We start from the raw sequence: 24281 nt of genomic DNA on the forward strand, positions 1-24281 counted from the left end.
GTTAGTAGTAGTAGTGTTAGTAGTAGTGTTAGTAGTAGTATTAGTGGTAGTAGTGTTAGTAGTAGTGTTAGTAGTAGTATTAGTGGTAGTAGTGTTAGTAGTAGTGTTAGTAGTAGTAGTGTTAGTAGTAGTAGTGTTAGTAGTAGTGATAGTAGTAGTAGTGTTAGTAGTAGTAGTGTTAGTAGTAGTAGTGTTAGTAGTAGTGATAGTAGTAGTGTTAGTAGTAGTAGTGTTAGTAGTAGTAGTGTTAGTAGTAGTGATAGTAGTAGTAGTGTTAGTAGTAGTGATAGTAGTAGTAGTGTTAGTAGTAGTGTTAGTAGTAGTAGTGTTAGTAGTAGTAGTGTTAGTAGTAGTAGTGTTAGTAGTGATAGTAGTGTTAGTAGTAGTAGTATTAGTGGTAGTAGTGTTAGTAGTAGTAGTGTTAGTAGTAGTGATAGTAGTAGTAGTGTTAGTGGTAGTAGTGTTAGTAGTAGTAGTGTTAGTAGTAGTAGTGTTAGTAGTAGTAGTGTAGTAGTAGTGTTAGTAGTAGTAGTGTTAGTAGTAGTAGTGTTAGTATCTACACCTTGCTTGCGAAGGAACAGCTTAGATGGACTGGCCACGTGACCAGAATGCCCTACGCGAGACTTCCAAAACAAGTCTTCTTTGGCGAGCTGAGGAATGGCAAGCGAGCACAAGGTGGCCCCAAAAAGCGCTACAAGGACACCCTGAAAGCTTCCTTGAAGAGCTTTGGATTCGACCTTAAAAGCTGGGAATCCCTAGCACAGGACCGACCTGCCTGGAGAAGAAAAGTACAGGACGGTGTAGTCCTCTGTGAGAGTAGGAGACGCTCCTGTGCCATCTTGAAGAGGCAGCAGCGCAAATCTACCAAGGAAGGACGTGTGGCTGCACCTCAGAGCTCTGCATCCTCCCTGACCTGCTGTCCAGTGTGCCACAGGGAATTCCGGGCTCGGATTGGCCTCTTCAGCCATTTGCGCACTCATCAAAACCCAACATAATGACAAACGTGCCTTGGTCATCATCAACTTTGATGGACGAACAAGAAGAAGAAGTGTTAGTAGTAGTAGTGTTAGTAGTAGTAGTGTTAGTAGTAGTAGTGTTAGTAGTAGTGTTAGTAGTGATAGTAGTGTTAGTAGTAGTACTGGTGTTAGTAGTAGTAGTGTTAGTAGTGCTAGTAGTAGAATTGTTAGTAGTAGTAGTCTTAGTAGTGGTAGTGTTAGTAGTAGTAGTGTTAGTAGTGATAGTAGTAGTAGTGTTAGTAGTAGTAGTGTTAGTAGTAGTAGTGATAGTAGTAGTAGTGTTAGTAGTAGTAGTGGTGTTAGTAGTAGTGTTAGTAGTAGTAGTGTTAGTAGTAGTATTGTTAGTAGTGATAGTAGTAGTAGTGTTAGTAGTAGTAGTGGTATTAGTAGTAGTAGTGTTAGTAGTAGTAGTGTTAGTAGTGATAGTAGTAGTAGTAGTGTTAGTAGTAGTAGTGTTAGTAGTAGTGTTAGTAGTAGTACTAGTAGTGTAGTAGTAGTGTTAGTAGTAGTAGTGTTAGTAGTAGTAGTGTTAGTAGTGATAGTAGTAGTAGTGTTAGTAGTAGTGCTAGCAGTGATAGTAGTCGTAGTAATTTGGTCGCAGAGATCAGCTCAGCGCCGCCAACTCGGGTGGGAGGGGGGCTACGGGGGGGGGCGGTGGTTGCGGGGGGGGCTGCGGGGGCGGCTGATTGCTTCTATTCCTCACGAGCCCAGCGGCAGGGAGGCCCAGCCGCTTAATGTGTTAATGGAGCATCCGTGAAGCGATTAGAGCCGCGGCGAGCCCCGCTCACCCCCCCAGCCCCCCAGTCCCCCCTCCCCCGCCTTCCCCAGCCCCCCCCCCGTACGCACCGCCCCCCCGCGGAGCCCATCTCGGTTCATCAGCGCCACCACTCGACGCCGCCATCGCTCACCCGCGAGGGTTTCTCTCTGGTGGGTTTTTTTCTCCCCTCGCTCTCTCTGATTTTTTCCGCTTCGAGCACGCGGCCTCCCCTCCTCCTCCCTCCCTCCCCTGCCGTGTTATCCCAAACACCGCAGCCGACCGCAGCGCGCTCGGGCACGCATTCCCCTCCCTCCGTCTCTCCATCTCCACCGCCGCCAGCCACCCCCTCCATCTCCCCCCTCCTCCATCTCCCCCCTCCTCCATCTCCCCGCTGCTGCTGCCGCCGCCGCCGACTCCTAAATCTGTCGCTAATCACCGCGCCGCGCCACCCGCCCGCACGCGCCGCGTGGAGCGATCGCGCGCGTCAAGGCCCGGCGCGGACACGCGGACACGCACGCGGACACACACCCACCGACATACACACACACTCCATACACACTGGAATTCATACACACACACACATACACACACTCTTATACACACACACACATACACACACTCATATACACACACATACACACTGACACACACTCATATACACACACACAGACATACACCCTCACACACTCATACACACACTGACACACACTCATACACACACACACTGACACACACACTGATAAACACACACACACTCCATACACACACATACACACACTGACATACACACTCATATACACACACTCACACACACTCACACACTCACACACTGACACACACACTGACACACACACTCATACACACTGCGACACACTCATACACACACACTGACACACACACTCATACACACCGACATACACACACACACCGACATACACACACACTGACATACACACTCATACACACACACACTGACATACACACTCATACATACACACACACACTGACATATACACAGACATACACACACACAATCCATACACACATAATCCATACACACACACACTCCATACACACACACTCATACACACATACACTGACACACACTCATACACACACACTGACACACACACTGACACACACACTGACACACACACTCATACACACACACCAACATACACACACACATACACACACTGACATACACACTCATACACACACTGACATACACACTCATACACACACACACACTGACACACACACTAACACACACACTAACATACACACACACACTCCATACACACACACTTATACACACACACTGACATACACACACTGACACACACACTGACACACACACTGACACACACACACACTCATACACACACACTCATACACAATGACACACACCGACATACACACACACACCGACATACACACACACTGACATACACACACACTGACATACACACTCATACACACACACTGACATACACACTCATACACACACACACTGACATACACACTCATACACACACACTGACACACACTGACACACACACTCCATACACACACATACACTCATACACACACACTGACACACTCACACACTCATACACACACACTGACACACACACTGACACACACGGCGAGTGACACGCAGCGGCTGCAGACTGACCGAGCGACTTACAGACACAGCAACACACAGAGCGACATTATCGCGAAAATTCACAGTCACATATACACATATAGTCAAATTTACATATATAGTCAAATATACACATAGAATACAAACGTATCGTCTTCCAAAGATTGTTGGGGCAGGTGTTGTTTGCGAACACCTATGAAGGGCGGCATACGAGGGGGTGGGTGGGTGGCCAGCACAACGCCCGGCCGCCTTTGTCTCCCGAGAGGTGACGTTTACACACCGCACCAGGCACTCATTTGAGACTCACTCAAAATAGGGGGTGGTGGAGGGGCATAACCGGTTCAAATATTTCGCCACTGTGTTTTGTCGTGAGCAGGAATCGAATTCTGGTCTCAGTGAACTAAACCATACACAGGGCACGTATGCACACACCCTTCCCATAGACACCCACCATAGACACACACCCTTCACATATACACCCAACACACACACACCCTTTACATAGACGCCCAACATACACACACACCCTTCACTTAGACACCCAACATACACACACACACCCTTCACATATACACCCAACACACACACACCCTTCACATGTACACCCAACATACACACACACCCTTCACATAGACACCCAAACTACACACACACACCCTTCACATAGACACCCAACATACACACACCCTTCACATGTACACCCAGCACACACACCCTTCACATATACACCCAACACACACACCCCTTCACATAGACACCCAACATACACACACACACCCCTTCACATAGACACCCAACACACACACACACACCCTTCACATATACACCCAACACACACACACCCTTCACATAGACACCCAACATACACACACCCTTCACATAGACACCCAGCACACACACCCTTCACATATACACCCAACACACACACACCCTTCACATATACACCCAACACACACACACACTCTTCACATAGACACCCAACATACACACACACCCCTTCACATAGACACCCACCATACACACACACACCCTTCACATAGACACCCAACATACACACCCTTCACATAGACACCCAACATACACACACCGTCACATAGACACCCAACACACACACCCTTCACATAGACACCCAACATACACACACACACCCCTTCACATAGACACCCAACATACACACACACCCTTCACATAGACACCCAACATACACACACACACCCTTCACATAGACACCCAACATACACACACACCCTTCACATGTACATCCAACATACACACACACCCTTCACATAGACACCCAACATACACACCCTTCACATAGACACCCAACATACACACACCCGTCACATAGACACCCAACATACACACACACCCTTCACATATACACCCAACATACACACACCCTTCACATAGACACCCAACATACACACACACCCTTCACATATACACCCAACACACACACACACACCCTTCACATAGACACCCAACACACACACACCCTTCACATAGACACCCAACATACACACACACCCTTCACATAGACACCCAACATACACACACCCTTCACATGCACACCCAACATACACACACACCCTTCACATGTACACCCAATATACACACACACACACACCCTTCACATAGACACCCAACACACACACACCCTTCACATAGACACCCAACATACACACACACCCTTCACATAGACACCCAACATACACACACACACACACTCTTCACATAGACACCCAACATACACACACACCCTTCACATAGACACCCAACATACACACCCTTCACATAGACACCCAACATACACACCCTTCACATAGACACCCAACATACACACACACACCCTTCACATGTACACCCAGCACACACACACAGACCATTCACATAGACACCCAACATACACACACACACCCTACACATATATACCCACCATACACACACACACCCTTCACATATACACCCAGCATACACACACACACTCCCTTCACATAGACACCCAGCATACACACACACACACACCCTTCACATAGACACCCAACATACACACACACACCCTATACATATACACCCAACATACACACACACACCCTTCACATATACACCCAACATACACACACACACACCCTTCACATAGAAACCCAGCATACACACACACACCCTTCACATAGACACCCAACATACACACAAACCCTTCACATGTACACCCAACATACACACACACACACCCTTCACATAGACACCCAACATACACACACCCTTCACACAGACACCCAACATACACACACACCCTACACATATACACCCAACATACACACACACACCCTTCACATAGACACCCCACATACACACATACACACCCTTCACATAGACACCCAACATACACATACCCTTCACATAGACACCCAACATACACACACACCCTACACATATACACCCAACATACACACTCACACCCTTCACATATACACCCAACATACACACACCCTTCACATAGACACCCAACATACACACACACCCTTCACATAGACATCCAACAAACACACACCCTTCACATATACACCCAACATACACACCCTTCACATAGACACCCAACATACACACACCCTTCACATAGACACCCAACATACACACACACCCTTCACATGTACACCCAGCACACACACACACCCTTTACATGTACACCCAACATACACACACCCTTCACATAGACACCCAACATACACACACACACCCTTCACATAGACACCCAACAAACACACACCCTTCACATATACACCCAACATACACACCCTTCACATGTACACCCAACATACACACACACCCTTCACATGTACACCCAACATACACACACCCTTCACATAGACACCCAACATACACACACACCCTTCACATAGACACCCAACATTCACACACACCCTTCACATAGACACCCAACATACACACACCCTTCACATAGACACCCAACATACACACACACACCCCTTCACATAGACACCCAACATACACACACACACACACACCCTTCACATAGACACCCAACACACACACACACCCTTCACATAGACACCCAACATACACACACCCTTCACATAGACACCCAACATACACACACACACCCTACACATATACACCCAACATACACACACACCCTTCACATAGACACCCAACATACACACACCCTTCACATAGAAACCCAACATACACACACACACCCTTCACATAGACACCCAACACACACACACACCCTTCACATAGACACCCAACATACACACACCCTTCACATAGACACCCAACATACACACACACACACCCTACACATATACACCCAACATACACCCTTCACATATACACTCAACATACACACACCCTTCACATAGACACCCAACACACACACACACCCTTCACATAGACACCCAGCATACACAAGTGTGGTGGGGTGAGGTGCGGTGGGGTGAGATGAAGTGGGGTGAGGTGAGGTGTGGTGAGGTGTGGTGGGGTGAGGTGTGGTGGGGTGAGGTGTGGTGGGGTGAGGTGTGGTGGGGTGAGGTGTGGTGTGGTGGGGGGTGGTGGGGTGAGGTGGGGTGAGGTGTGGTGAGGTGTGGTGGGGTGATGTGTAGTGGGTTGATGTGTGGGGGGTGAAGTGCGGTGGGGTGAGGTGAGGTGGGGTGTGGTGGGGTGGGGTGTGGTGGGGAGTGGTGTGGTGGGTGGGGTGTGGTGTGGTGTTGTGGGGAGTGGTGAGGTGAGGTGGGGTGTGGTGAGGTGTGATGGGTCCGCTGATCTCTTCCACGACGTCTCGTGAGCTCTGCAGTGGAGGCCCTTCTGTTAGCAGTGGCGTGAAAGGAGCAGATGCAGGGCTGCGCCTTTTATCTTTAATACACACAGGCATGAACAAAGACAAAACGTCTCCCCTCCCATGTAACCTCTGTAGGCCGCTGGGGCAAGTGCTGTTGCATGCATCTATAAAGGCCGCAATGCCACGCGACGGGATGGTGTGGCCAGCACGATGCCCGGCCGCTTTTGAACGTCTTCTTCCCAATGCCACACATCGCTCGTTTTAGGCCGAGTTAACCTAGGGGAGGCACGGGGCATGCTCGTATCACTCGCTACCGATACCACGCACAGACACTCGTAAAACAAAGATCGTATGTCGAGACAATGTACACTTCCGGGTTAATTGCCGTTAGCAAGCGCCTATTAAGGTGGTAGGCAAAGAGCAGTGTGGCGAGTAAGAGTTCCCGCCCGCCTTTGTATCCATACATTCTTAAGGGTTCATTTCAGGCCGAGTCGACCTGGGGCACATTCAGACTCGACATGGCTCTGCTGTTACCCCCGTGTGGGAATCCAAACACGGGCGTCATCAGGATGGAGGCGTCCGCGCGTGTACATCCAACACAAACACGACACGCATACAACAACACTCACACTGCAGGCACATTCACCAGAACACGACACGCATACAACAACAACACTCACACACACTCACTCACACTGCAGGCACATTCACCATAACACGACACGCATACAACAACAACACTCACACACACTCACTCACACTGCAGGCACATTCACCATAACACGACACGCATACAACAACAACACTCACACACACTCACACTGCAGGCACATTCACCAGAACACGACGCGTTCACACTCACACACAAAGCGAGACACACGCCACGCACACGGAACAACACCACAAACGCACCCCCAGGGCGCGTACAGACAACGCACAGGCAGAACGCAGTCGCATCAACTACTGTACAGACAACACGCCTTGTTGTCCTGCTCGACACACACAACGCACAATGCCGTGAGCTCGAATACACGGAGTGCACACACACACAGTACACACACACGTAGTGCACACACACACGCAGTGCACACACACAGTACACACACACACGCAGTGCACACACACACGCAGTGCACACACACAGTACACACACACACGTAGTGCACACACACACGCAGTGCACACACACACGTAGTGCACACACACACGCAGTGCACACACACACGTAGTGCACACACACACAGTACACACACACACAGTACACACACACACACGCAGTGCACACACACGTAGTGCACACACACGCAGTGCACACACACACGCAGTGCACACACACAGTACACACACACACGCAGTGCACACACACACGCAGTGCACACACACAGTACACACACACACGTAGTGCACACACACACGCAGTGCACACACACACGTAGTGCACACACACACGCAGTGCACACACACACGTAGTGCACACACACACAGTACACACACACACAGTACACACACACACACGCAGTGCACACACACGTAGTGCACACACACGCAGTGCACACACACACGTAGTGCACACACACACAGTACACACACACACACGTAGTGCACACAAACGTAGTGCACACACACAGTACACACACACGTAGTGCACACACACACAGTACACACACACACGTAGTGCACACACACGTAGTGCACACACACACAGTACACACACACACGTAGTGCACACACACACAGTACACACACACAGTACACACACGTAGTGCACACACACGTAGTGCACACACACGTAGTGCACACACACACACGTAGTGCACACACACACAGTACACACACACAGTACACACACGTAGTGCACACACACAGTACACACACACGTAGTGCACACACACACAGTACACACACACACGTAGTGCACACACGTAGTGCACACACACAGTACACACACGCACAGTACACACACACGCACGTAGTGCACACACACGTAGTGCACACACGGACAACACACGACACGCACACACACGCAGATTACACGCACAGGCCACGCCACAACCTCAAACCACACACACAGACACACAGACAGCACGGGCTACACACACAGCACGGGCTACACACACACAGACAGCACGGGCTACGCACACACATACAGCACGGGCTACGCACACACAGACAGCATGGGCTACACACAGACAGCACGGGCTACACACACAGCACGGGCTACACACACACAGACAGCACGGGCTACACACACACATACAGCACGGGCTACGCACACACATACAGCATGGGCTACACACAGACAGCACGGGCTACACACACAGACAGCACGGGCTACACACACACAGACAGCACGGGCTACGCACACACATACAGCACGGGCTACGCACACACAGACAGCATGGGCTACACACAGACAGCACGGGCTTCACACACACAACACGGGCTACACACACACACAGCACGGGCTACACACACACAGACAGCACGGGCTACACACAGACAGCACGGGCTACACACAGACAGCACGGGCTACACACACACAACACGGGCTACACACACAGACAGCACGGGCTACACACACACACACACACAGCACGGGCTACACACACACACAGCACGGGCTACACACACAGACAGCACGGGCTACACACACAGCACGGGCTACACACACAGACAGCACGGGCTACACACACACACACACACAGCACGGGCTACACACACACACAGCACGGGCTACACACACACAGCACGGGTTACACACACACAGCACGGGCTACACACACAGACAGCACGGGCTACACACACACAGCACGGGCTACACACACACAGCACGGACTACACACACACACAGCACGGGCTACACACACACAGCACGGGCTACACACACACAGCACGGGCTACACACACACAGCACGGGTTACACACACACAGCACGGGCTACACACACACATACAGCACGGGCTACACACACACACACACACAGCACGGGCTACACACACAGCACGGGTTACACACACACACAGCACGGGTTACACACACACATACAGCACGGGCTACACACACACACAGCACGGGTTACACACACACAGCACGGGCTACACACACACATACAGCACGGGCTACACACACACACACAGCACGGGCTACACACACACAGCACGGGCTACACACACACACACAGCACGGGCTACACACACACACACAGCACGGGCTACACACACACATACAGCACGGGCTACACACACACACACAGCACGGGCTACACACACACATACAGCACGGGCTACACACACACACACAGCACGGGCTACACACACACACAGCACGGGTTACACACACACAGCACGGGTTACACACACACACAGCACGGGCTACACACACACACACAGCACGGGCTACACACACACAGCACGGGCTACACACACACAGACAGCACGGGCTACACACACACACACAGCACGGGTTACACACACACAGCACGGGCTACACACACACAGACAGCACGGGCTACACACACACACACAGCACGGGCTACACACACACACAGCACGGGTTACACACACACAGCACGGGCTACACACACACAGACAGCACGGGCTACACACACACACACAGCACGGGCTACACACATAGACAGCACGGGTTACACACACACAGCACGGGCTACACACACACAGACAGCACGGGCTACACACATCCACAACACACGGACGCGCTCACGTAACGCACACGACGCACGGGGAGGGAGCGGCAGGGGAGAGGGGGGGGCGTGAGTGAGTGGATGGGAGGAGTGGGGGAGGGAGAGGAGACAGAGGGAGGAGGGGGGGGAGGCGGTGTGGGTGGTGCGCTTGAGTGAGTGGATGGGAGGGAGGAAGAGAGAGGGGAGGGAGGGAGGGGAGGGAGCTCCGGGGAGGGTTCGCGGCGCACCGGAGGGGGTACGGGCGGGGACGGGCGATGGGGGTGGGGGGGGCGCGGCGATGGGGGTGGGGGCCCCCCGAGCAATCCGCGGGACAGGGGAGCGCGGCAGGGCCCGGCGGGGGGCCCCTCGTCGTGAAATGGCGCTGAGTGTGCGGCACGGGCTGGCGGCGCGGGGCGGCATCCATCAGCGCTAAACGAGTGTGTAAACAAAGCGATGTCCCCTCCGCTCATTAGGGCTGACAGGCGGCGCGCATGCGCGCTCCACATTAAGCTCGTCCCGAGGCGGATCATGTCTGCGGTGCGGGCACTCAGATCCTGAGGTTTGGCTCCATCTCCGCGGCGCGGCTCGGCGGCGGCGCGGGGACCCCGGGACACCCCGCGACCCTCCTCCTCCTCGCCGCGTCTCCTCCCGCGCCTCCCCGGGGCGGCGGCGGCGGCGGCGCGTCCGGTGCGGGAGCTCGGAGCTCGACTTCGGGTTTCGTGGCCAAGAAATAAAAAAATAAAATTTGTAAAAAAAAGAGAGGAGAGGTGGGGGGAGAGAGAGAGAAGGGAGCAGCAGCAGGAGAGAGGAGGAGGATGATGGGGAGGGAGAAGAGAGAGATGGTGGTGGTGGTGGGGGGGGGGCGCGCGGGGGCTGTGGGGGGCCATGATTAATTGGCTGCGAACCCCCCTATTGACACGGCGAGCGGCGCGGTTGACGCGGCTCACGCGGCGGTGTAAATTAGCCCGGGGGGGGGAGGCGCCTCCACCTGCCCCGAGCCCCCCTCGGGCGACCCGGGACGCCGCGATTTTTTCTCTCTCCGCTTCCTCCTCTCGCCGTCGCCGCTGCTGCCCGCGCGCGCACGGGGCTCATCGTCCCATCGAGTTCCCCCGCGCCTCCTCCTCCTCTTCCCTGGGACCGGGGGGGAGGGAGGTGGTGGTGGGGGCGCATCCCGGGCGGGCGGGAGGGAGGCAGTAGGCCCAGGCCTCTCGCCATTAGCAGCAGACATGGGGTGCGCGCCCCGGGCCGCCGCCGCCGCCTCCTCCTCCTCCTCGCCCCCGCTTTGTTGTTGTTGTCGTTGTCGTCTCTGTCGCCGCGCGCTCCGCGCCGCCGCCGCGGGGACCGGCGCCCACCGCCCCTACTAAGCCGGGGGCCCCGCGCGGGGCCACACCTGTGGCGCGGAGATCGGGGCCGCGGGGCTTGATCAATAGACGGATCGGTAACGGGCCCCCCCCCCCGCATCTCTCTCTCCCCGCTCTCAACTCTCTCCTCTCTCAATATCCTCACCGGCTCGCGCCGCCCCCGCTCTCCCCTCTCCCCCCCGCGCTCTCCTCCCTCCCTGCAGGCGGCGGCGGCGGGGTGTCTTGAATTTGGCAGGGGCCCGGGTGAGTGATATGGAAACACACTACTCGGAGCTCACCCCCTTCCTGCCCGACATGCTCCCGTGGGGCAGCCAGCTGTGGGAACAACGGGCCGCTCCGTGGGACCACCTGAGCGGCCACCACCACCACCATCACCACCACCACCCGGGGCTGGCGGCCGCGGGGACCCACGCCGTGTGGGAGCCCAGCCAGCGGGGGCCCTGGGACGTGAACGCGCGGCACGTGGCCGGCCTCCCGTGGGGCAGCCCCCTGTGGGACCACCCGAGACAGCCCTGGAAAATCAATAGCCAGGCGGACAGCTTCCCCGCCACGGTGGTGAGCGAGGGGGAGGGCGGCAGCGAGAAGACGTACACAATCCTGGAAATGGTGCGTGAAAACGCGAGCGGCGGGGCCAGGCGACCCCAGATTAGTAATGGCTCGACGCCTGGGGGAGTCGTGCAGGCGAGGCGGCCAGATCCCTCCTCCGCCTCCTCCTCCGCCGCCTCCTCCTCGCAGGCGACCAACGGGGGAGTCGCGGCCGCCGCCGCCGCGGGCATGAGCGGCCCCCACGGCCTGTGCCAGCTGTGCGGCGAGGCGCTGCCCGCAGACTTCGTGGCGCTGCGCAACCACGCCAAGCGCCACATGGACAAGCAGTCGCTCATGTGCATGAGCTGCAGCGCGCAGTGCAAGAGCTCCTCGTCCCTCACCGTGCACGTGCTGCGCCACATGGGCATCTACCTGTTCGCGTGCGACACGTGCGGGAAGCGCTACCCCACCAAGTGGCATCTGGACGAGCACAGGCGTGCGCACGAGCAGCAGCAGCAACAGCAGCAGCAACAGCAGCAGCAGCTGCACCAACAGCAGCTGCTGCACCACGCGGCCGTCAGCGCAAACAGCATCGGCATCAGCATCGGCGGAGGTGTCGGAAGCAGCAGCAACGGCGGTGGCCACAGCATGAAGCAGCAGCAGCAGCAGCAGCAGCTGGAAAGGAGCCAGGAGGAGAACAATCTGCTGTCGAGTTGGCTGGACGCGCAGTACGAGTACGGGGACTACTTCGGGCACCTGGCGGCGAGGGCGGCCGCGGCCGCGGCCCCGGGCCACGCGCTCTGCCACCACCACCACCAGCTCCCGCAGGCCGGGGTGCAGGTGCAGGTCGCGGCCGCCGCGGCGGCGGCCGCAGCCGCGGCGGCCGCAGCGGGTGGACACCCGGCCCCGCTGCACCATCACCTGCACCATCATCATCACCAACCTGTGCAGCAACTGCAGCAACTGCAGCAACAGCAGCAACATCAGCTTCAACAGCAGCAGCTTCAACAGCAGCAGCTTCAGCAGCAACAACAGCAACAACAGCAACAACAACAGCAGCAGCAGCCCACCCGGCTGTCCAGAGCGGCTGTTTGCGCTGACCTCTCGCCACGGCGGGAGAACGGAGCAGCCTCCGTCGCGGCGGCCCCGGGGGCCGTGCCCGCGCCCTTGCCCGCGGGGCCGCCCGTGCCGGCGTCGGCACCGCCACCCCCCGCCCCCCCACGCGAAGGCGGCGGCGGTGGTGGCGGCGGCGCGACCTCCTCCTCGACCTCGACGCCCTCCTCGTCCTCGTCGGGGGCGCGCGCCGCATGCCAGATCTGCGGCAAGGAGCTGCTGGCCGAGTTTGCGTGCGTGCGTGAGCACGCCAAGCGGCACCACGTGGACAAGAGCAGCCTCACGTGCACGTGCTGCGGCCTGCGCTGCAAGACCTCCTCGGCGCTCACCATCCACGTGCTCAAGCACGTGGGCGTGCTGCTGTTCGCGTGCGACGTCTGCGGGAAGCGCTACACCACCAAGTGGTATCTGCAGGACCACCGGCGCGCGCACGAACGCGCCGGGGAGGTGCACGGGGCCACGCCGCCCGTGCACCACCAGCAGCAGCAGCAGCACCATCACCCGCACCTCGTCGGCGCGCAGGAGGCGCGATGTGCGGCGGGCCAGAGGGGTCTCCCTTCCATCTAGACCCTAACACCCCCCACCACTCTCCCTGTCACCCTCACCCCTCCCCGCATCTCCCCCCCCCCGTCCCTCTGCCGTCTCACACCACTTCACCGTGCGCTGCATAAAGTTTACACGGCTACACACGCCACGACGCAGCCACACGGACCCTGATGGTGGTGATGGTGTTGATGGTGGTGGTGGTGATGGCGGTGATGATATCAGCTCAGCGACGCTGCTCGGGGGCCGTGTAGTGACTCCACTGCGGCCCGCCCGTGAACCCTTGGTCCAACATTTATACACGACGCTAGCGGTTACTTATATCCTGCAGTGTTTGACATGATTGTCACCAACACTTGTATACGATGTAACGTCTTATCATTATTCTTATATTATTATATCCTGTATCGTATCCGCGCTTGGCTTTAAGACGCGCGTGGGGAGGCAGTGGCTTAGCCCCTTATTCCGCTGACCCGAGGATTGACGGGGCCACGGTCAAGTTCCTTCACCTTAACATTTGACCCTGGAACCACGCAGGGTCATCACCAAGAAGCCTCCTCGAGTTCCGTCCGGTGCTGGTGGAGGGGAGGCTGCCGTAACCCCCCTCGTCGCGGGGTAATTGCCGGGGCGCGTGACTCCTCCTCGAGCTGTAATTACTCATTAAGTCATTAGCGAGGGGGGCGACCCCCCTCCTCCCCACGAGCGCCCGCGGCTCCACGCGCCGCCCCCCCCCGCCTCGCGGGCGATGCCTGAACCCTCGACCCGCGCGCGGTACTCGGGGGGGGACACGCTCGGGGGATGCACGGAGATCGACGCATAGAGAAAGGCGCACGTGTCCCATGGAGACACAGGCACATAGACACATCGAGGACTAGGGATGAGCAAGACAACACGACGCATTGGCACGGGCGCACACGGCGAGAACACGGACACGCGGCAACCCACGGATACAGAACCACCAACACAGACGCAGACATACAAATACACAGGCGCAGCTACACGCACTACAGCTGCACGCACAAAGATACATACACAGATACACACACACAGATACACACACGAGCACTCGTACCCACCCAGATATACACGGGCACACACACAGTGAGGCCATCAAACAGCCGCACACAACCACATAGATGCTGTGTGCAGACACGCCACACAAAGACGCACACGACCGCAGAGACACACGTGCTGTACACACACTCCTGATAACCTTAGGCTATATCAGAGTTGCGCGTTCAGAAAGATACTTGCACAAAGACACGCAGACATACAGAGAACCACAGACGCACGCTGTTCACAGAGACATGTGATGTACACACAGAGACACACACGGACACTTACGCGCGTGTGAGGAGTTGAGGTCGGGGCAGCTGTGGTCGATGTTGGTTTCGAGGCCCCTTTTGTATCCCCGACTTGCAAAATAGCAATAATGCCGGCAGCACCTCCCACACAGCTGCAGCACTGCGCGAATCCCTCACCGGCTACCAAAGGCGTTCACGTGCCCCCCACCCCTTCTCCACCCCTCCACCGACGTACCGTGTCAAGTGGCGGCCGCACGCGCGTAGTTCAGGTGGCCCCACCACCTGCAGGGCGCAGGTGAGCGCGCACGCGTTGCGTGTCGTGCCGCGAGTGACCGCGCGCGCCTGCACGTTCGGGGCTGACCGCGCGTGGTCGATGCGGGTGACCGCGCGTGCGGTTTCAGTGACCGCGAGCCTCGGGTGCGATCACACGGCGTGTAGAGCGCGCACTCCCTCCCCCCCACTCTCCTCCCCCCCACTCTCCTCCCCCACTCTCCTCCCCTCACTCTCCTCCCCCCACTCCTCTCCCCACTCTCCTATCTCTCGCTCCCGGTGCGGTGCTAAGTAGAGCCGCGTCCCCTCCTCCCCCGCGCTCGCTCCCGCGTCCAGCTGCCTTCCCCGTGTCGCGTCGCGGGGGGTCTCAAAGTCGCGTTGCTCCCGAGGGCGCAGAGGGGGGTAAAGCGGCGTGCCCCGCGTGTCCCCCGGGGGCAGCGTGGACACGGCGTGGACACGGCGTGGACACGAGAGTGCAGAATAAGCTATAAGCGTGTAATGAGACACCACCGGTGTATAAACGGCACTCATAACTTTTGACACTCGCATTGCAAAGCTTTTGGAGTTGCGCATCCTCGTCACGCACCTTGACACAGACGGTCACTCAGCTGATTCTCGTTACGCCGGACCTGATGTTAGCTGTTAATTTAAGGAACAAGGGGCGCTTTTAAATGATTAGTTGAAGCGTAGCAGTACTTTCCGAGATCGTGTAACCATTTACATCTTCTGTTCATGTATCCATGTTATCAGCAAGCATAGCTAAATGATTTGGAATCCGACATCTTATATATTTATGGTACATATTCATGGCATTTCGAGACTGTTGGATAATTTGTGTTTAATAAAAAGAGTTCCATAATTATTAATTGGCGTCTCTTGTGAATGCGCCGCGTGAACTCTGGGAACATGGGCGTCAGAATTCTATGGGGACGGGGACCAAGGGGGGTGGGGACCAAAGGGGATACAGACCAAGGGGGATGGGAACCTATGGCGACGGGTACCAAGTGGGATGAGGAACATGGGGGATGGGGACCAAGGGAAACGGGGACCAAGGGACATTCCAATTGGGATCAGTGCAAGGGTGGACCTCACACTTGGCCCTCAAAGGCATCTCACGCACACAGGGACCTCATATGGTCTCACTCACTCACTCGGAGACCTAAGACCCCCGAATAGCCTTTTAGCAGACTGCTGGGGCAAGTGCTTGACATACAAGGGGGTGGGTGGCTAACAGTCGGCCTGGTCGCCTTTGTCTCCCCAGGGTTCATGTTTACACCCTGCGGCGGGTTTTCATTTAAGGCTGCATTGACCTACAGGAGTTGTGGGCCCGGTTCAAATACACGCCACCGTTATCGGTCGCGAGTGGGAATTAAAATCCGGGTCGCCGGGTCAAGCAGTGCAGTGCGCCTCGCCGCGACACCATCGCTGTCCACGGCACCGTGTGACCTGACACAGGGGATGTTGCTCTCGTTCATAAAGGGATCCCACCAGGGCCCCACACACGGTCCTCCTGCATTGGTGTCCGCTCACTGGACTTGCCGCTTGAGGAGATGCACTCCAATCTTGATTTGAAGCTTTCGTGCCAGCAGGAATCCATACTTTGGTTCTTTCGGTAAAGTCACGTAGTTAGAAAGAAAATAAATCACGACGTTTCGATTGCAACGCAAGCTCTCCCACTTCAGCAATTTTTTCTTGCTGTGGTTTTCCCACCCGATGACGATTGCTTGTGTTGCAATCGAAACGTCGTGATTTGTTTTACTTTATTTCTAACTACGTGACTTTACCGAAAAAAACAAAGAGTAGAGATGCACTCCGTCCTCCTCCCGGGCTCGTCATCCCCACCAGGCAGCATGGAGTGGGCTGCGGAGTCGGTCGCGGGGTGGGATGGAGCTGTGGCACGAGTTTCTCTGGAACCGTCGTATTATATGCTGGGATTGTCCGTGGTGGAGGTGTGTGGTGTGGGTGCGTGTGGGCGGCACCGCGAGCAGGCGACACACTGGACAGGCAACGCACTCCACATTGCGCGATTCACCTAAGGTCGACGGCGCCCCTGGACAGGTGACCCAGCCGGGATTGGGCGGCACAGCCAAGGACGGGCGACGCCACAGCGCAAGCCTCGCTTATAAAAACCAGCAACAATGCGGGGGGCTTTTTTAATAATTTTTTTTTTAATTTCCTTTAAAGGTAATATACAAGTCACAGTGATTTAGGGAACTTCCCTACAGCTATAAAGTCCACAAAATGCGTAAAACACATGACTAATAACCTTAATTGTTAAAACTAACACAACTAGTACAAAGTTCACAACCTCACGGCCCAATAATAATCATGATGATGATGGCGATGATGGTGGTGGTGGTGATGGTGATGAGACAGCTACGCAGGCGGCGCGAGGAGCTGCTGGGCTTTCCGGCCCCACGAGCGTTAAGTGGAGTCTGGGACCCCTCTAACCCCCCCCCCCCCCCCGAGGAGCCCCCCCACTCTTAGAAGCTAGAGGGCGTACAATCCCCTTCCCCCATCACCCTGAGGAGGGTGTGGGGGAAAGGGAACAGAGAAGATCTTGTTACGCACGGTCCGTGACACCGGCTCAGACTTAACCAAGGAATGAAAGGTGGGTGGGGTCATCCCACCCCAAGTACACTGGGGTTGGAGGGGGCCCCCCCCACACCAGTTTGATTTGTGAAAAGACAAGGTGACCTCCGTTGACCCCCACTGCTGCAAAGGAATGATCTCCGGGAGTCCCGCATGCACATGGGGGTTTGGTGCGCTGAACGTCCGTGCCTGTGCAGTGATTAGCATTCCCTGGAAGGACGAGCTTTGAAACTTTCCCCACACCGGGAGAAAACCCAGCCCAGGGGTTGTAGGGGGGAAAAGGTCGGGGGGTCCTAAACTCCTCACCCCTTTGTTTCGACACGGAGAACCCCGTAGACACCGTAGCCCGCTTGTGGAAGAAAACGAATAAAAAAAATACAAACAGCTATGCTAATGCGTTACATAATCAACGTTTAACATTGTACGCTTTAACCCATTGCGTCTAATAAATATCAGGAATAAATCCGCATTTTCTGCCCCGCGTGCTCACTCTTCCCACTCGCCGATCCCATCCGACGCGGAACCTGGTGGCCGATCAGGGTCAAGGTCAGGGCTCTGGGTCATGGCATGACTAAATGGGCATTTGAACGCTGCCCAAACTGAGAGGACGTCTGAGCACTCGCAGCTGTGGCCTCTCTCTCGGTGCCCTCGGGTGGCGCCCGCAACTCTCTGCCCTCGCCAAGTGTGGATGCCTCCCCCCCCAACTCCACTCACGGCCACCGTTCGAAGTTGTGCACCCTTGTCGCTCCGCGTTTAAAATGGGATTCGGCCTCGACCACCTTTTTTTTGTCACCACGGACTTGGCTTCACCGAGCAAAATGTGACCCCCACCCCCATGTCTCAATCCACCCTCCCACGTTCACCACAGTTGTGCGCTCATCGCTCTTTCCATCTCTACCGCAGGAGGGGAATTCTATTTGCGCCCAGAGGCGTGGCGTCATGCCCCTCCAGGGGGCATATGACCCGGAAGGGCACCCTGGCCAGACTTACCCCAAAACCCACCTGCCTACCACCCTCGACACAATGGGCATCACCGGCACCAGCAGCAGCCAAAGGCGGCAGAGCTTATGTTGTTTAAGAGTTCACGCCACGAGGCCAATTTTGGAAAATTACCATCGTTAGCGCCGCCCACTGCTCCCGGCGCAAGTTCAGGAGCCTCCCGCGTCCCACGGGGTCGCGGGAGAGGTCGGGCCTGATTATGGATCGTTTGACATCACGATGTCCACTTATCACCCACGGTATATAATTTGTAACTGGTTCCGAACCCTCGCCGGGCAATCACGATAACGTCTGTCAAAAAGAAGCACATTCAAACACGAGAAATGTATAAAGTGTTTTTTTTATAAACGTCCTCGTGTTGTTTGACTGGTTTACACATCAGCGCTGTTCTGTTGCCGGGGAAACCCAGAGCCGAGGGCCTCGCGCCTCAACAAGCGGCAGTAAACAACACGGCCTCTCTACTCCGGCACACGCGGGGATTCGGAGAGAGCGCGCCGCCGCCTCCGCCGTCTCCTCGATTGTTCTGTGATGAAACGAGGACAGGACGCGGTTCCATCTACGTTTAGCCAAACGTGGACATTCATCACGCCATGCCGGCTCTGCGTGGCCAGCGGAAGGGTTAAAACGGACGCACGGGACGTGACGTGCATTACTGCGCGCTCTCTCGACGGGCACGGATACGCACGCGCACACACACACACGCGCGCACACACACACGGACGCGCGCGCGCACGCCGGGACGCGTCCGGCTCTGCTCACGGCCCCCCCCTCACTCACACGCATGCACCCACTGCCCCCCCCCGGCCAGCCCTACACCCCCTTCCTCCCACCCGTGGCACCACCTTGTTGGGCAGCAGAGGGAGGGGACCCCCGGCCGACTAGGGGAGTGGAGGGCGGGGGGGCTATTTCCCCCGGCCGTCGTCTGCGCCGTCGCGGCCCATGGGGTTGTGGGCTCCGCCGCCGCCCCCCATCCCGTCTCTCTCCGCCTCAGTCTTCCCAAGGCCGGGCGAGGGGGTGTGCGGAGGGTGCGCCACCACGGGCGCCAGCCCGTGCGTGATGGGCATCATTCCATCCACACCGCCGGGCATGCCCACCATGCTACCCGGAAACCTGCGCGAGATGGGGGGGGGGGATACAGAGACACGCGCGCACACAGATGGGGAGACGGGTCAGCGCAGCACATTTTTGTGGAGCGAGCAGCTACCGTGCAGCAATGTCCTACAATAGGAGTCAAATAAAAACGCGGGGCAGCAAAGCGAGGCGCGCAAGGCGGCAATGGGGGCTCGAACGCTCGACGTCCTTAAAAGCCATGGCCGCCGTAGCATAGGTGCCTGCGTCTTTGCAGCTGCGTGCCACGAAGCTGGCAGAGACTGGGAGGCCCCCAACTCCCCCATGACCTTCGCACGAGTTTAACCCACGAGAGGGTTATCATCAACAATGCTCGCAGTGCCGCTTCGCAGTCCTCGCTTGAGACCGTCCCCGTGATCCTGGTGGTCCCCATGGGTGTACCCCGTGGTCCCCGCGGTCTCGGCGCACCTGTACGCGGCCCCGTTGAGTTCGGGGTGCACAGCGCCGGGGTCCATGGGGGCCCAGTGCGACGCCGCAGTCGGGAAAAACTCCTTGTTCACACAGTTCTTGAGGGCATCAGGGATGCGTCCTGAGTACACACACGCACGCAATTACAAAAGATCCTCTCCCCCGTATAGTCTTTCACAGGCCATCAAAGGAAAGTGCTGTTAGCGAGCACCTATGAAAGCCGGCACGGCACACGAAGAGGGGGTTGTGTGGCCAGCAACACCCCCAGCCACCTTGTCTCCTAGAAACTAAAGTTTACACACCGCTCCAAGTACTTATGTAAGGCTGAATCGACCTAGGGGAGGCCCAGGACCAGTCCAGACATTCGCTATTGTTATTATAGTGCAGTGCGCTAACCACTGCGCCAAGGTTCCCCACACAATTACACACAACTGTGGCCATTTAATCATCCGGAAAAATGCCTGATTTCATACAATCTCAGGCGCCAAATACTGAGTTCAGCCGAGGTAGTCATTGGATGGGCGCCCACCATAGATGTAACAGCTGCCGTAGACTGTTGGGGGCTACGTTGTGAGCAGAGGGCGGTGCAGGAAATCCATTGTTGTTACATCTCCACTTCCCGCCTTCACGAGCCCACACTGACCATTCACTACTAATAGACAGTGATGACACCACTGCACTTGTGCCAGGCTAGGTGCATTTGGAGGCTATCACGTCAAGTTTTGGAGGCTCAGTGCTGGCAGGAAGGAGGTCAGGGGACAGACCCAAGTGTTATGGATTGACTGACAGCACTGACAGAAGCACCGCCTGTGCTCCCCACAGTGCCAATTTACTGTGAATTAAGGGACTGTCATTTTTCTCAATGTTGTTAGTGTAGCATTTATAATGTTAAACAAAATCGCTAAACTAAACTAAAAACTATCAGTGGCTGGCAACCTCTTCACCAAAAGACCAAATTATAAAGTCTATGCTTACAAAGACAAACATATTCCCCGAATAGCCTACATACGGTGGTGGGGCGAGCGCTGTTAGCGAGCACCTATGAAGGCTGGGCCAGCGAACAAGAAGCACCACGACCTTGGGTCTCCCCAGTGCTGATATTGAACACACCGCAACGGTTATTCATTTTAGGCTAAGGCAACTTAGGGGAGACCTAGGACCGGTTCAGATATTCATCGCCGACATTAGGCATGAGTAGCAATCGAACGTGGGCCACCAGGTTCGGAGTCCAGCGTGCTAACCACTATGCTATGCAGACAAACATCCCCTGTAGCCTTAACAGACTGTTGGGGCAAGTGCTGTTAGCGAGCACCGAAAAAGGCTGGCACAGCACACGAGGGGGTGGGCGGCCAGCACCACGCTCAACCGCCTTTGTCTCCTAAGTGGTAATATTTACACACTGCACCAGGTACTCATTTGAGGCCGAGTCGACCTAGGGGAGGCCCAGGACTAGCTCAGATAAATGTCACTAGTGTTGGCTGTGAGCGGGAATAGAACTCAGGTTGCCAGGTTCGTAGCGTAGCGCGTGAACCACTAAGCCACTGCTCCCCAGACACACATACACGCACGGAGGAGCTGATGTGCAGCTCCGGGCACCAACTGTTGGCTTTGTTATCACGATGCTTGTTTACCCAAGAAAGCCTCACTGAATCTCAAGGCTATTTTGGAGCGTCTCACTGAATTTTCAGTGGAGGGCAATGTTGTTGATTTTTATTCCCAATTGAGTAATTCTCAGGCCATATTTTACAGCATGTTTGGCCACGACCCAATTACATCGTGTGTACATTTTTAGCTATGAAGGAAACCTGAAAAAACCCGGGAAAGGAACCGAGAGCACTTCTTGCTGCGAGGCACAGAGCTTTACCATCGCGCCGTCGCCCTGCCGCTCAACACTCATTTACAGCAGCAGCAGCGGCGGCAGGTGGAGCGAGAAGTGTCCCCGAGGCAGAGGGAGGAGTGCGCGGTGGCGGCGCGGGGGACTCGGGAGCCGGAATACAAATTACACGCCGCGTAATTGCTCTGTGGAAGCTCCACAGGAATCGTGACGCGAGCTCTCGTCCCCTCTCCGAGGACCCCCGTCGCGGCGCCGAGGACAACGAGCGTCCGAGGGGCGGGGGAGTGGAGCGCCAGGGTAGGGGAGGGGGGGTGGGAGGGCAGGGGATGCGCGTCTCTGGCAGGACTCTCCCCCACCCCCCGTAGCGTTCGCGCACGTGGACGCAGAGTCTCCCCTACGCCGGCGCACGGAACGTATGCGCCGTGGATTTGGGGCGCACGCAAGAGCAGGTGGGTTCACGCGTGGGGTTTACAAGGGTGCGGGTTGGGATCGGGATGGATTGAGGTACGTGTAAGTGCATCAGGGTTCAGGGTGGGTTTAGGATTTTCAGAGCGCAGGAGGATTGGGTGGTGGCTGCATACCGGTGATGGCCCGGCGGACCTCCTTTGCAGCTTCCTCACGCATCTCCAGGGAGGCCTGCTCGCTGTACCAGGCCGTGTGGGGCGTGCACAGCAGATTGGGGGCATCCTTCAGGGGACCCTGGTTCACGCTGCGCGGGGGACACGGGGTGACACGCAGGCAACGATCGGCATCTATTGACGATGGCAGCACGACAGAAGCGGTGATGGGTCGGTGCGTGGAGAGGGCGAAGAAGGGGGGGGGGGGGGATTGAAAAGGGTGGCAGACGGTGCGACAGGTGGAGTGACAGATGGGGTCGCGGGCTGCGTGACGCCCACCTGTAGGGCTCCATCTCGTGCACGTCGAGTGCCGCTCCCCGGATGCGGCCCTCCTTGAGCGCGAGCGCCAACGCCTTCTCGTCCACCAGCCCCCCGCGCGCTGTGTTCACCAGGAACGCGCCCTGCCGCATCTGCACCGTCGCCACCGTCGCCATTAACACCGAGATGGAAACACAAACCCGTGGAGCTCGCAAAGGGGTTATGACGAGGCGAGATTAGAAACAGCGATGCTACTGGTGGCGGGTGTTGAAAATGTTGGGAATAATTAAGTTGGCGAGAGTGGTCATGATAGTGTTGGCGGTCAATGGTGTTCAGTGGTGACGGTGACGACGATGATTTGCGACGATGGCGTTGGCGGTGGTATTGGTTATGGCAGCGTTGGTGAAGGTGTCAATCGTGATGGGTGGTA

General features: G+C 56.1%; 2 protein-coding genes across 7 annotated transcripts in view; one reads left to right on the forward strand and one right to left on the reverse strand.

The window, feature by feature from the left end:
• Positions 1-1879: 1879 nt before the first annotated feature.
• On the forward strand, positions 1880-16881 carry LOC144721470 (uncharacterized). Of its 2 annotated transcripts, none has more exons than XM_078599097.1 (2): positions 1880-1943; positions 12464-16881. In XM_078599097.1, exon 2 carries the CDS (start codon positions 12513-12515, stop codon positions 14463-14465), a length of 1953 nt encoding a protein of 650 aa, XP_078455223.1. In that variant the 5' UTR covers positions 1880-1943; positions 12464-12512; the 3' UTR covers positions 14466-16881. The 2 variants fall into 2 exon arrangements, with proteins under 2 accessions (XP_078455223.1, XP_078455222.1); XM_078599096.1 differs by lacking the exon at positions 1880-1943 and adding an exon at positions 11211-11458.
• A 3049-nt stretch (positions 16882-19930) lies between these two features.
• LOC144721471 (C-terminal-binding protein 1-like) overlaps positions 19931-24281 on the reverse strand; it is a 48659-nt gene continuing 44308 nt past the window's right edge. For all 5 annotated transcript variants that reach the window (XM_078599099.1, XM_078599100.1, XM_078599102.1 and 2 more), the window contains 4 exons: positions 23873-24003; positions 23558-23685; positions 21143-21263; positions 19931-20716 (listed from right to left, as the gene is read on the reverse strand). In XM_078599099.1, the coding sequence (XP_078455225.1) occupies positions 20509-20716; positions 21143-21263; positions 23558-23685; positions 23873-24003 (588 nt within the window). In that variant the 3' untranslated portion in view covers positions 19931-20508. The remainder of the gene's footprint in view (positions 20717-21142; positions 21264-23557; positions 23686-23872; positions 24004-24281) is intronic.

The sequence above is a fragment of the Lampetra planeri genome, chromosome 12 (assembly GCF_965212315.1).
Source record: "Lampetra planeri chromosome 12, kcLamPlan1.2.h2, whole genome shotgun sequence".
NCBI lineage: Eukaryota > Metazoa > Chordata > Hyperoartia > Petromyzontiformes > Petromyzontidae > Lampetra > Lampetra planeri.

Coding starts and splice junctions, on each gene's coding strand:
- LOC144721470 (XM_078599097.1), top strand. CDS start 12,513: ATGGAAACACACTACTCGGAGCTCACCCCCTTCCTGCCCGACATGCTC.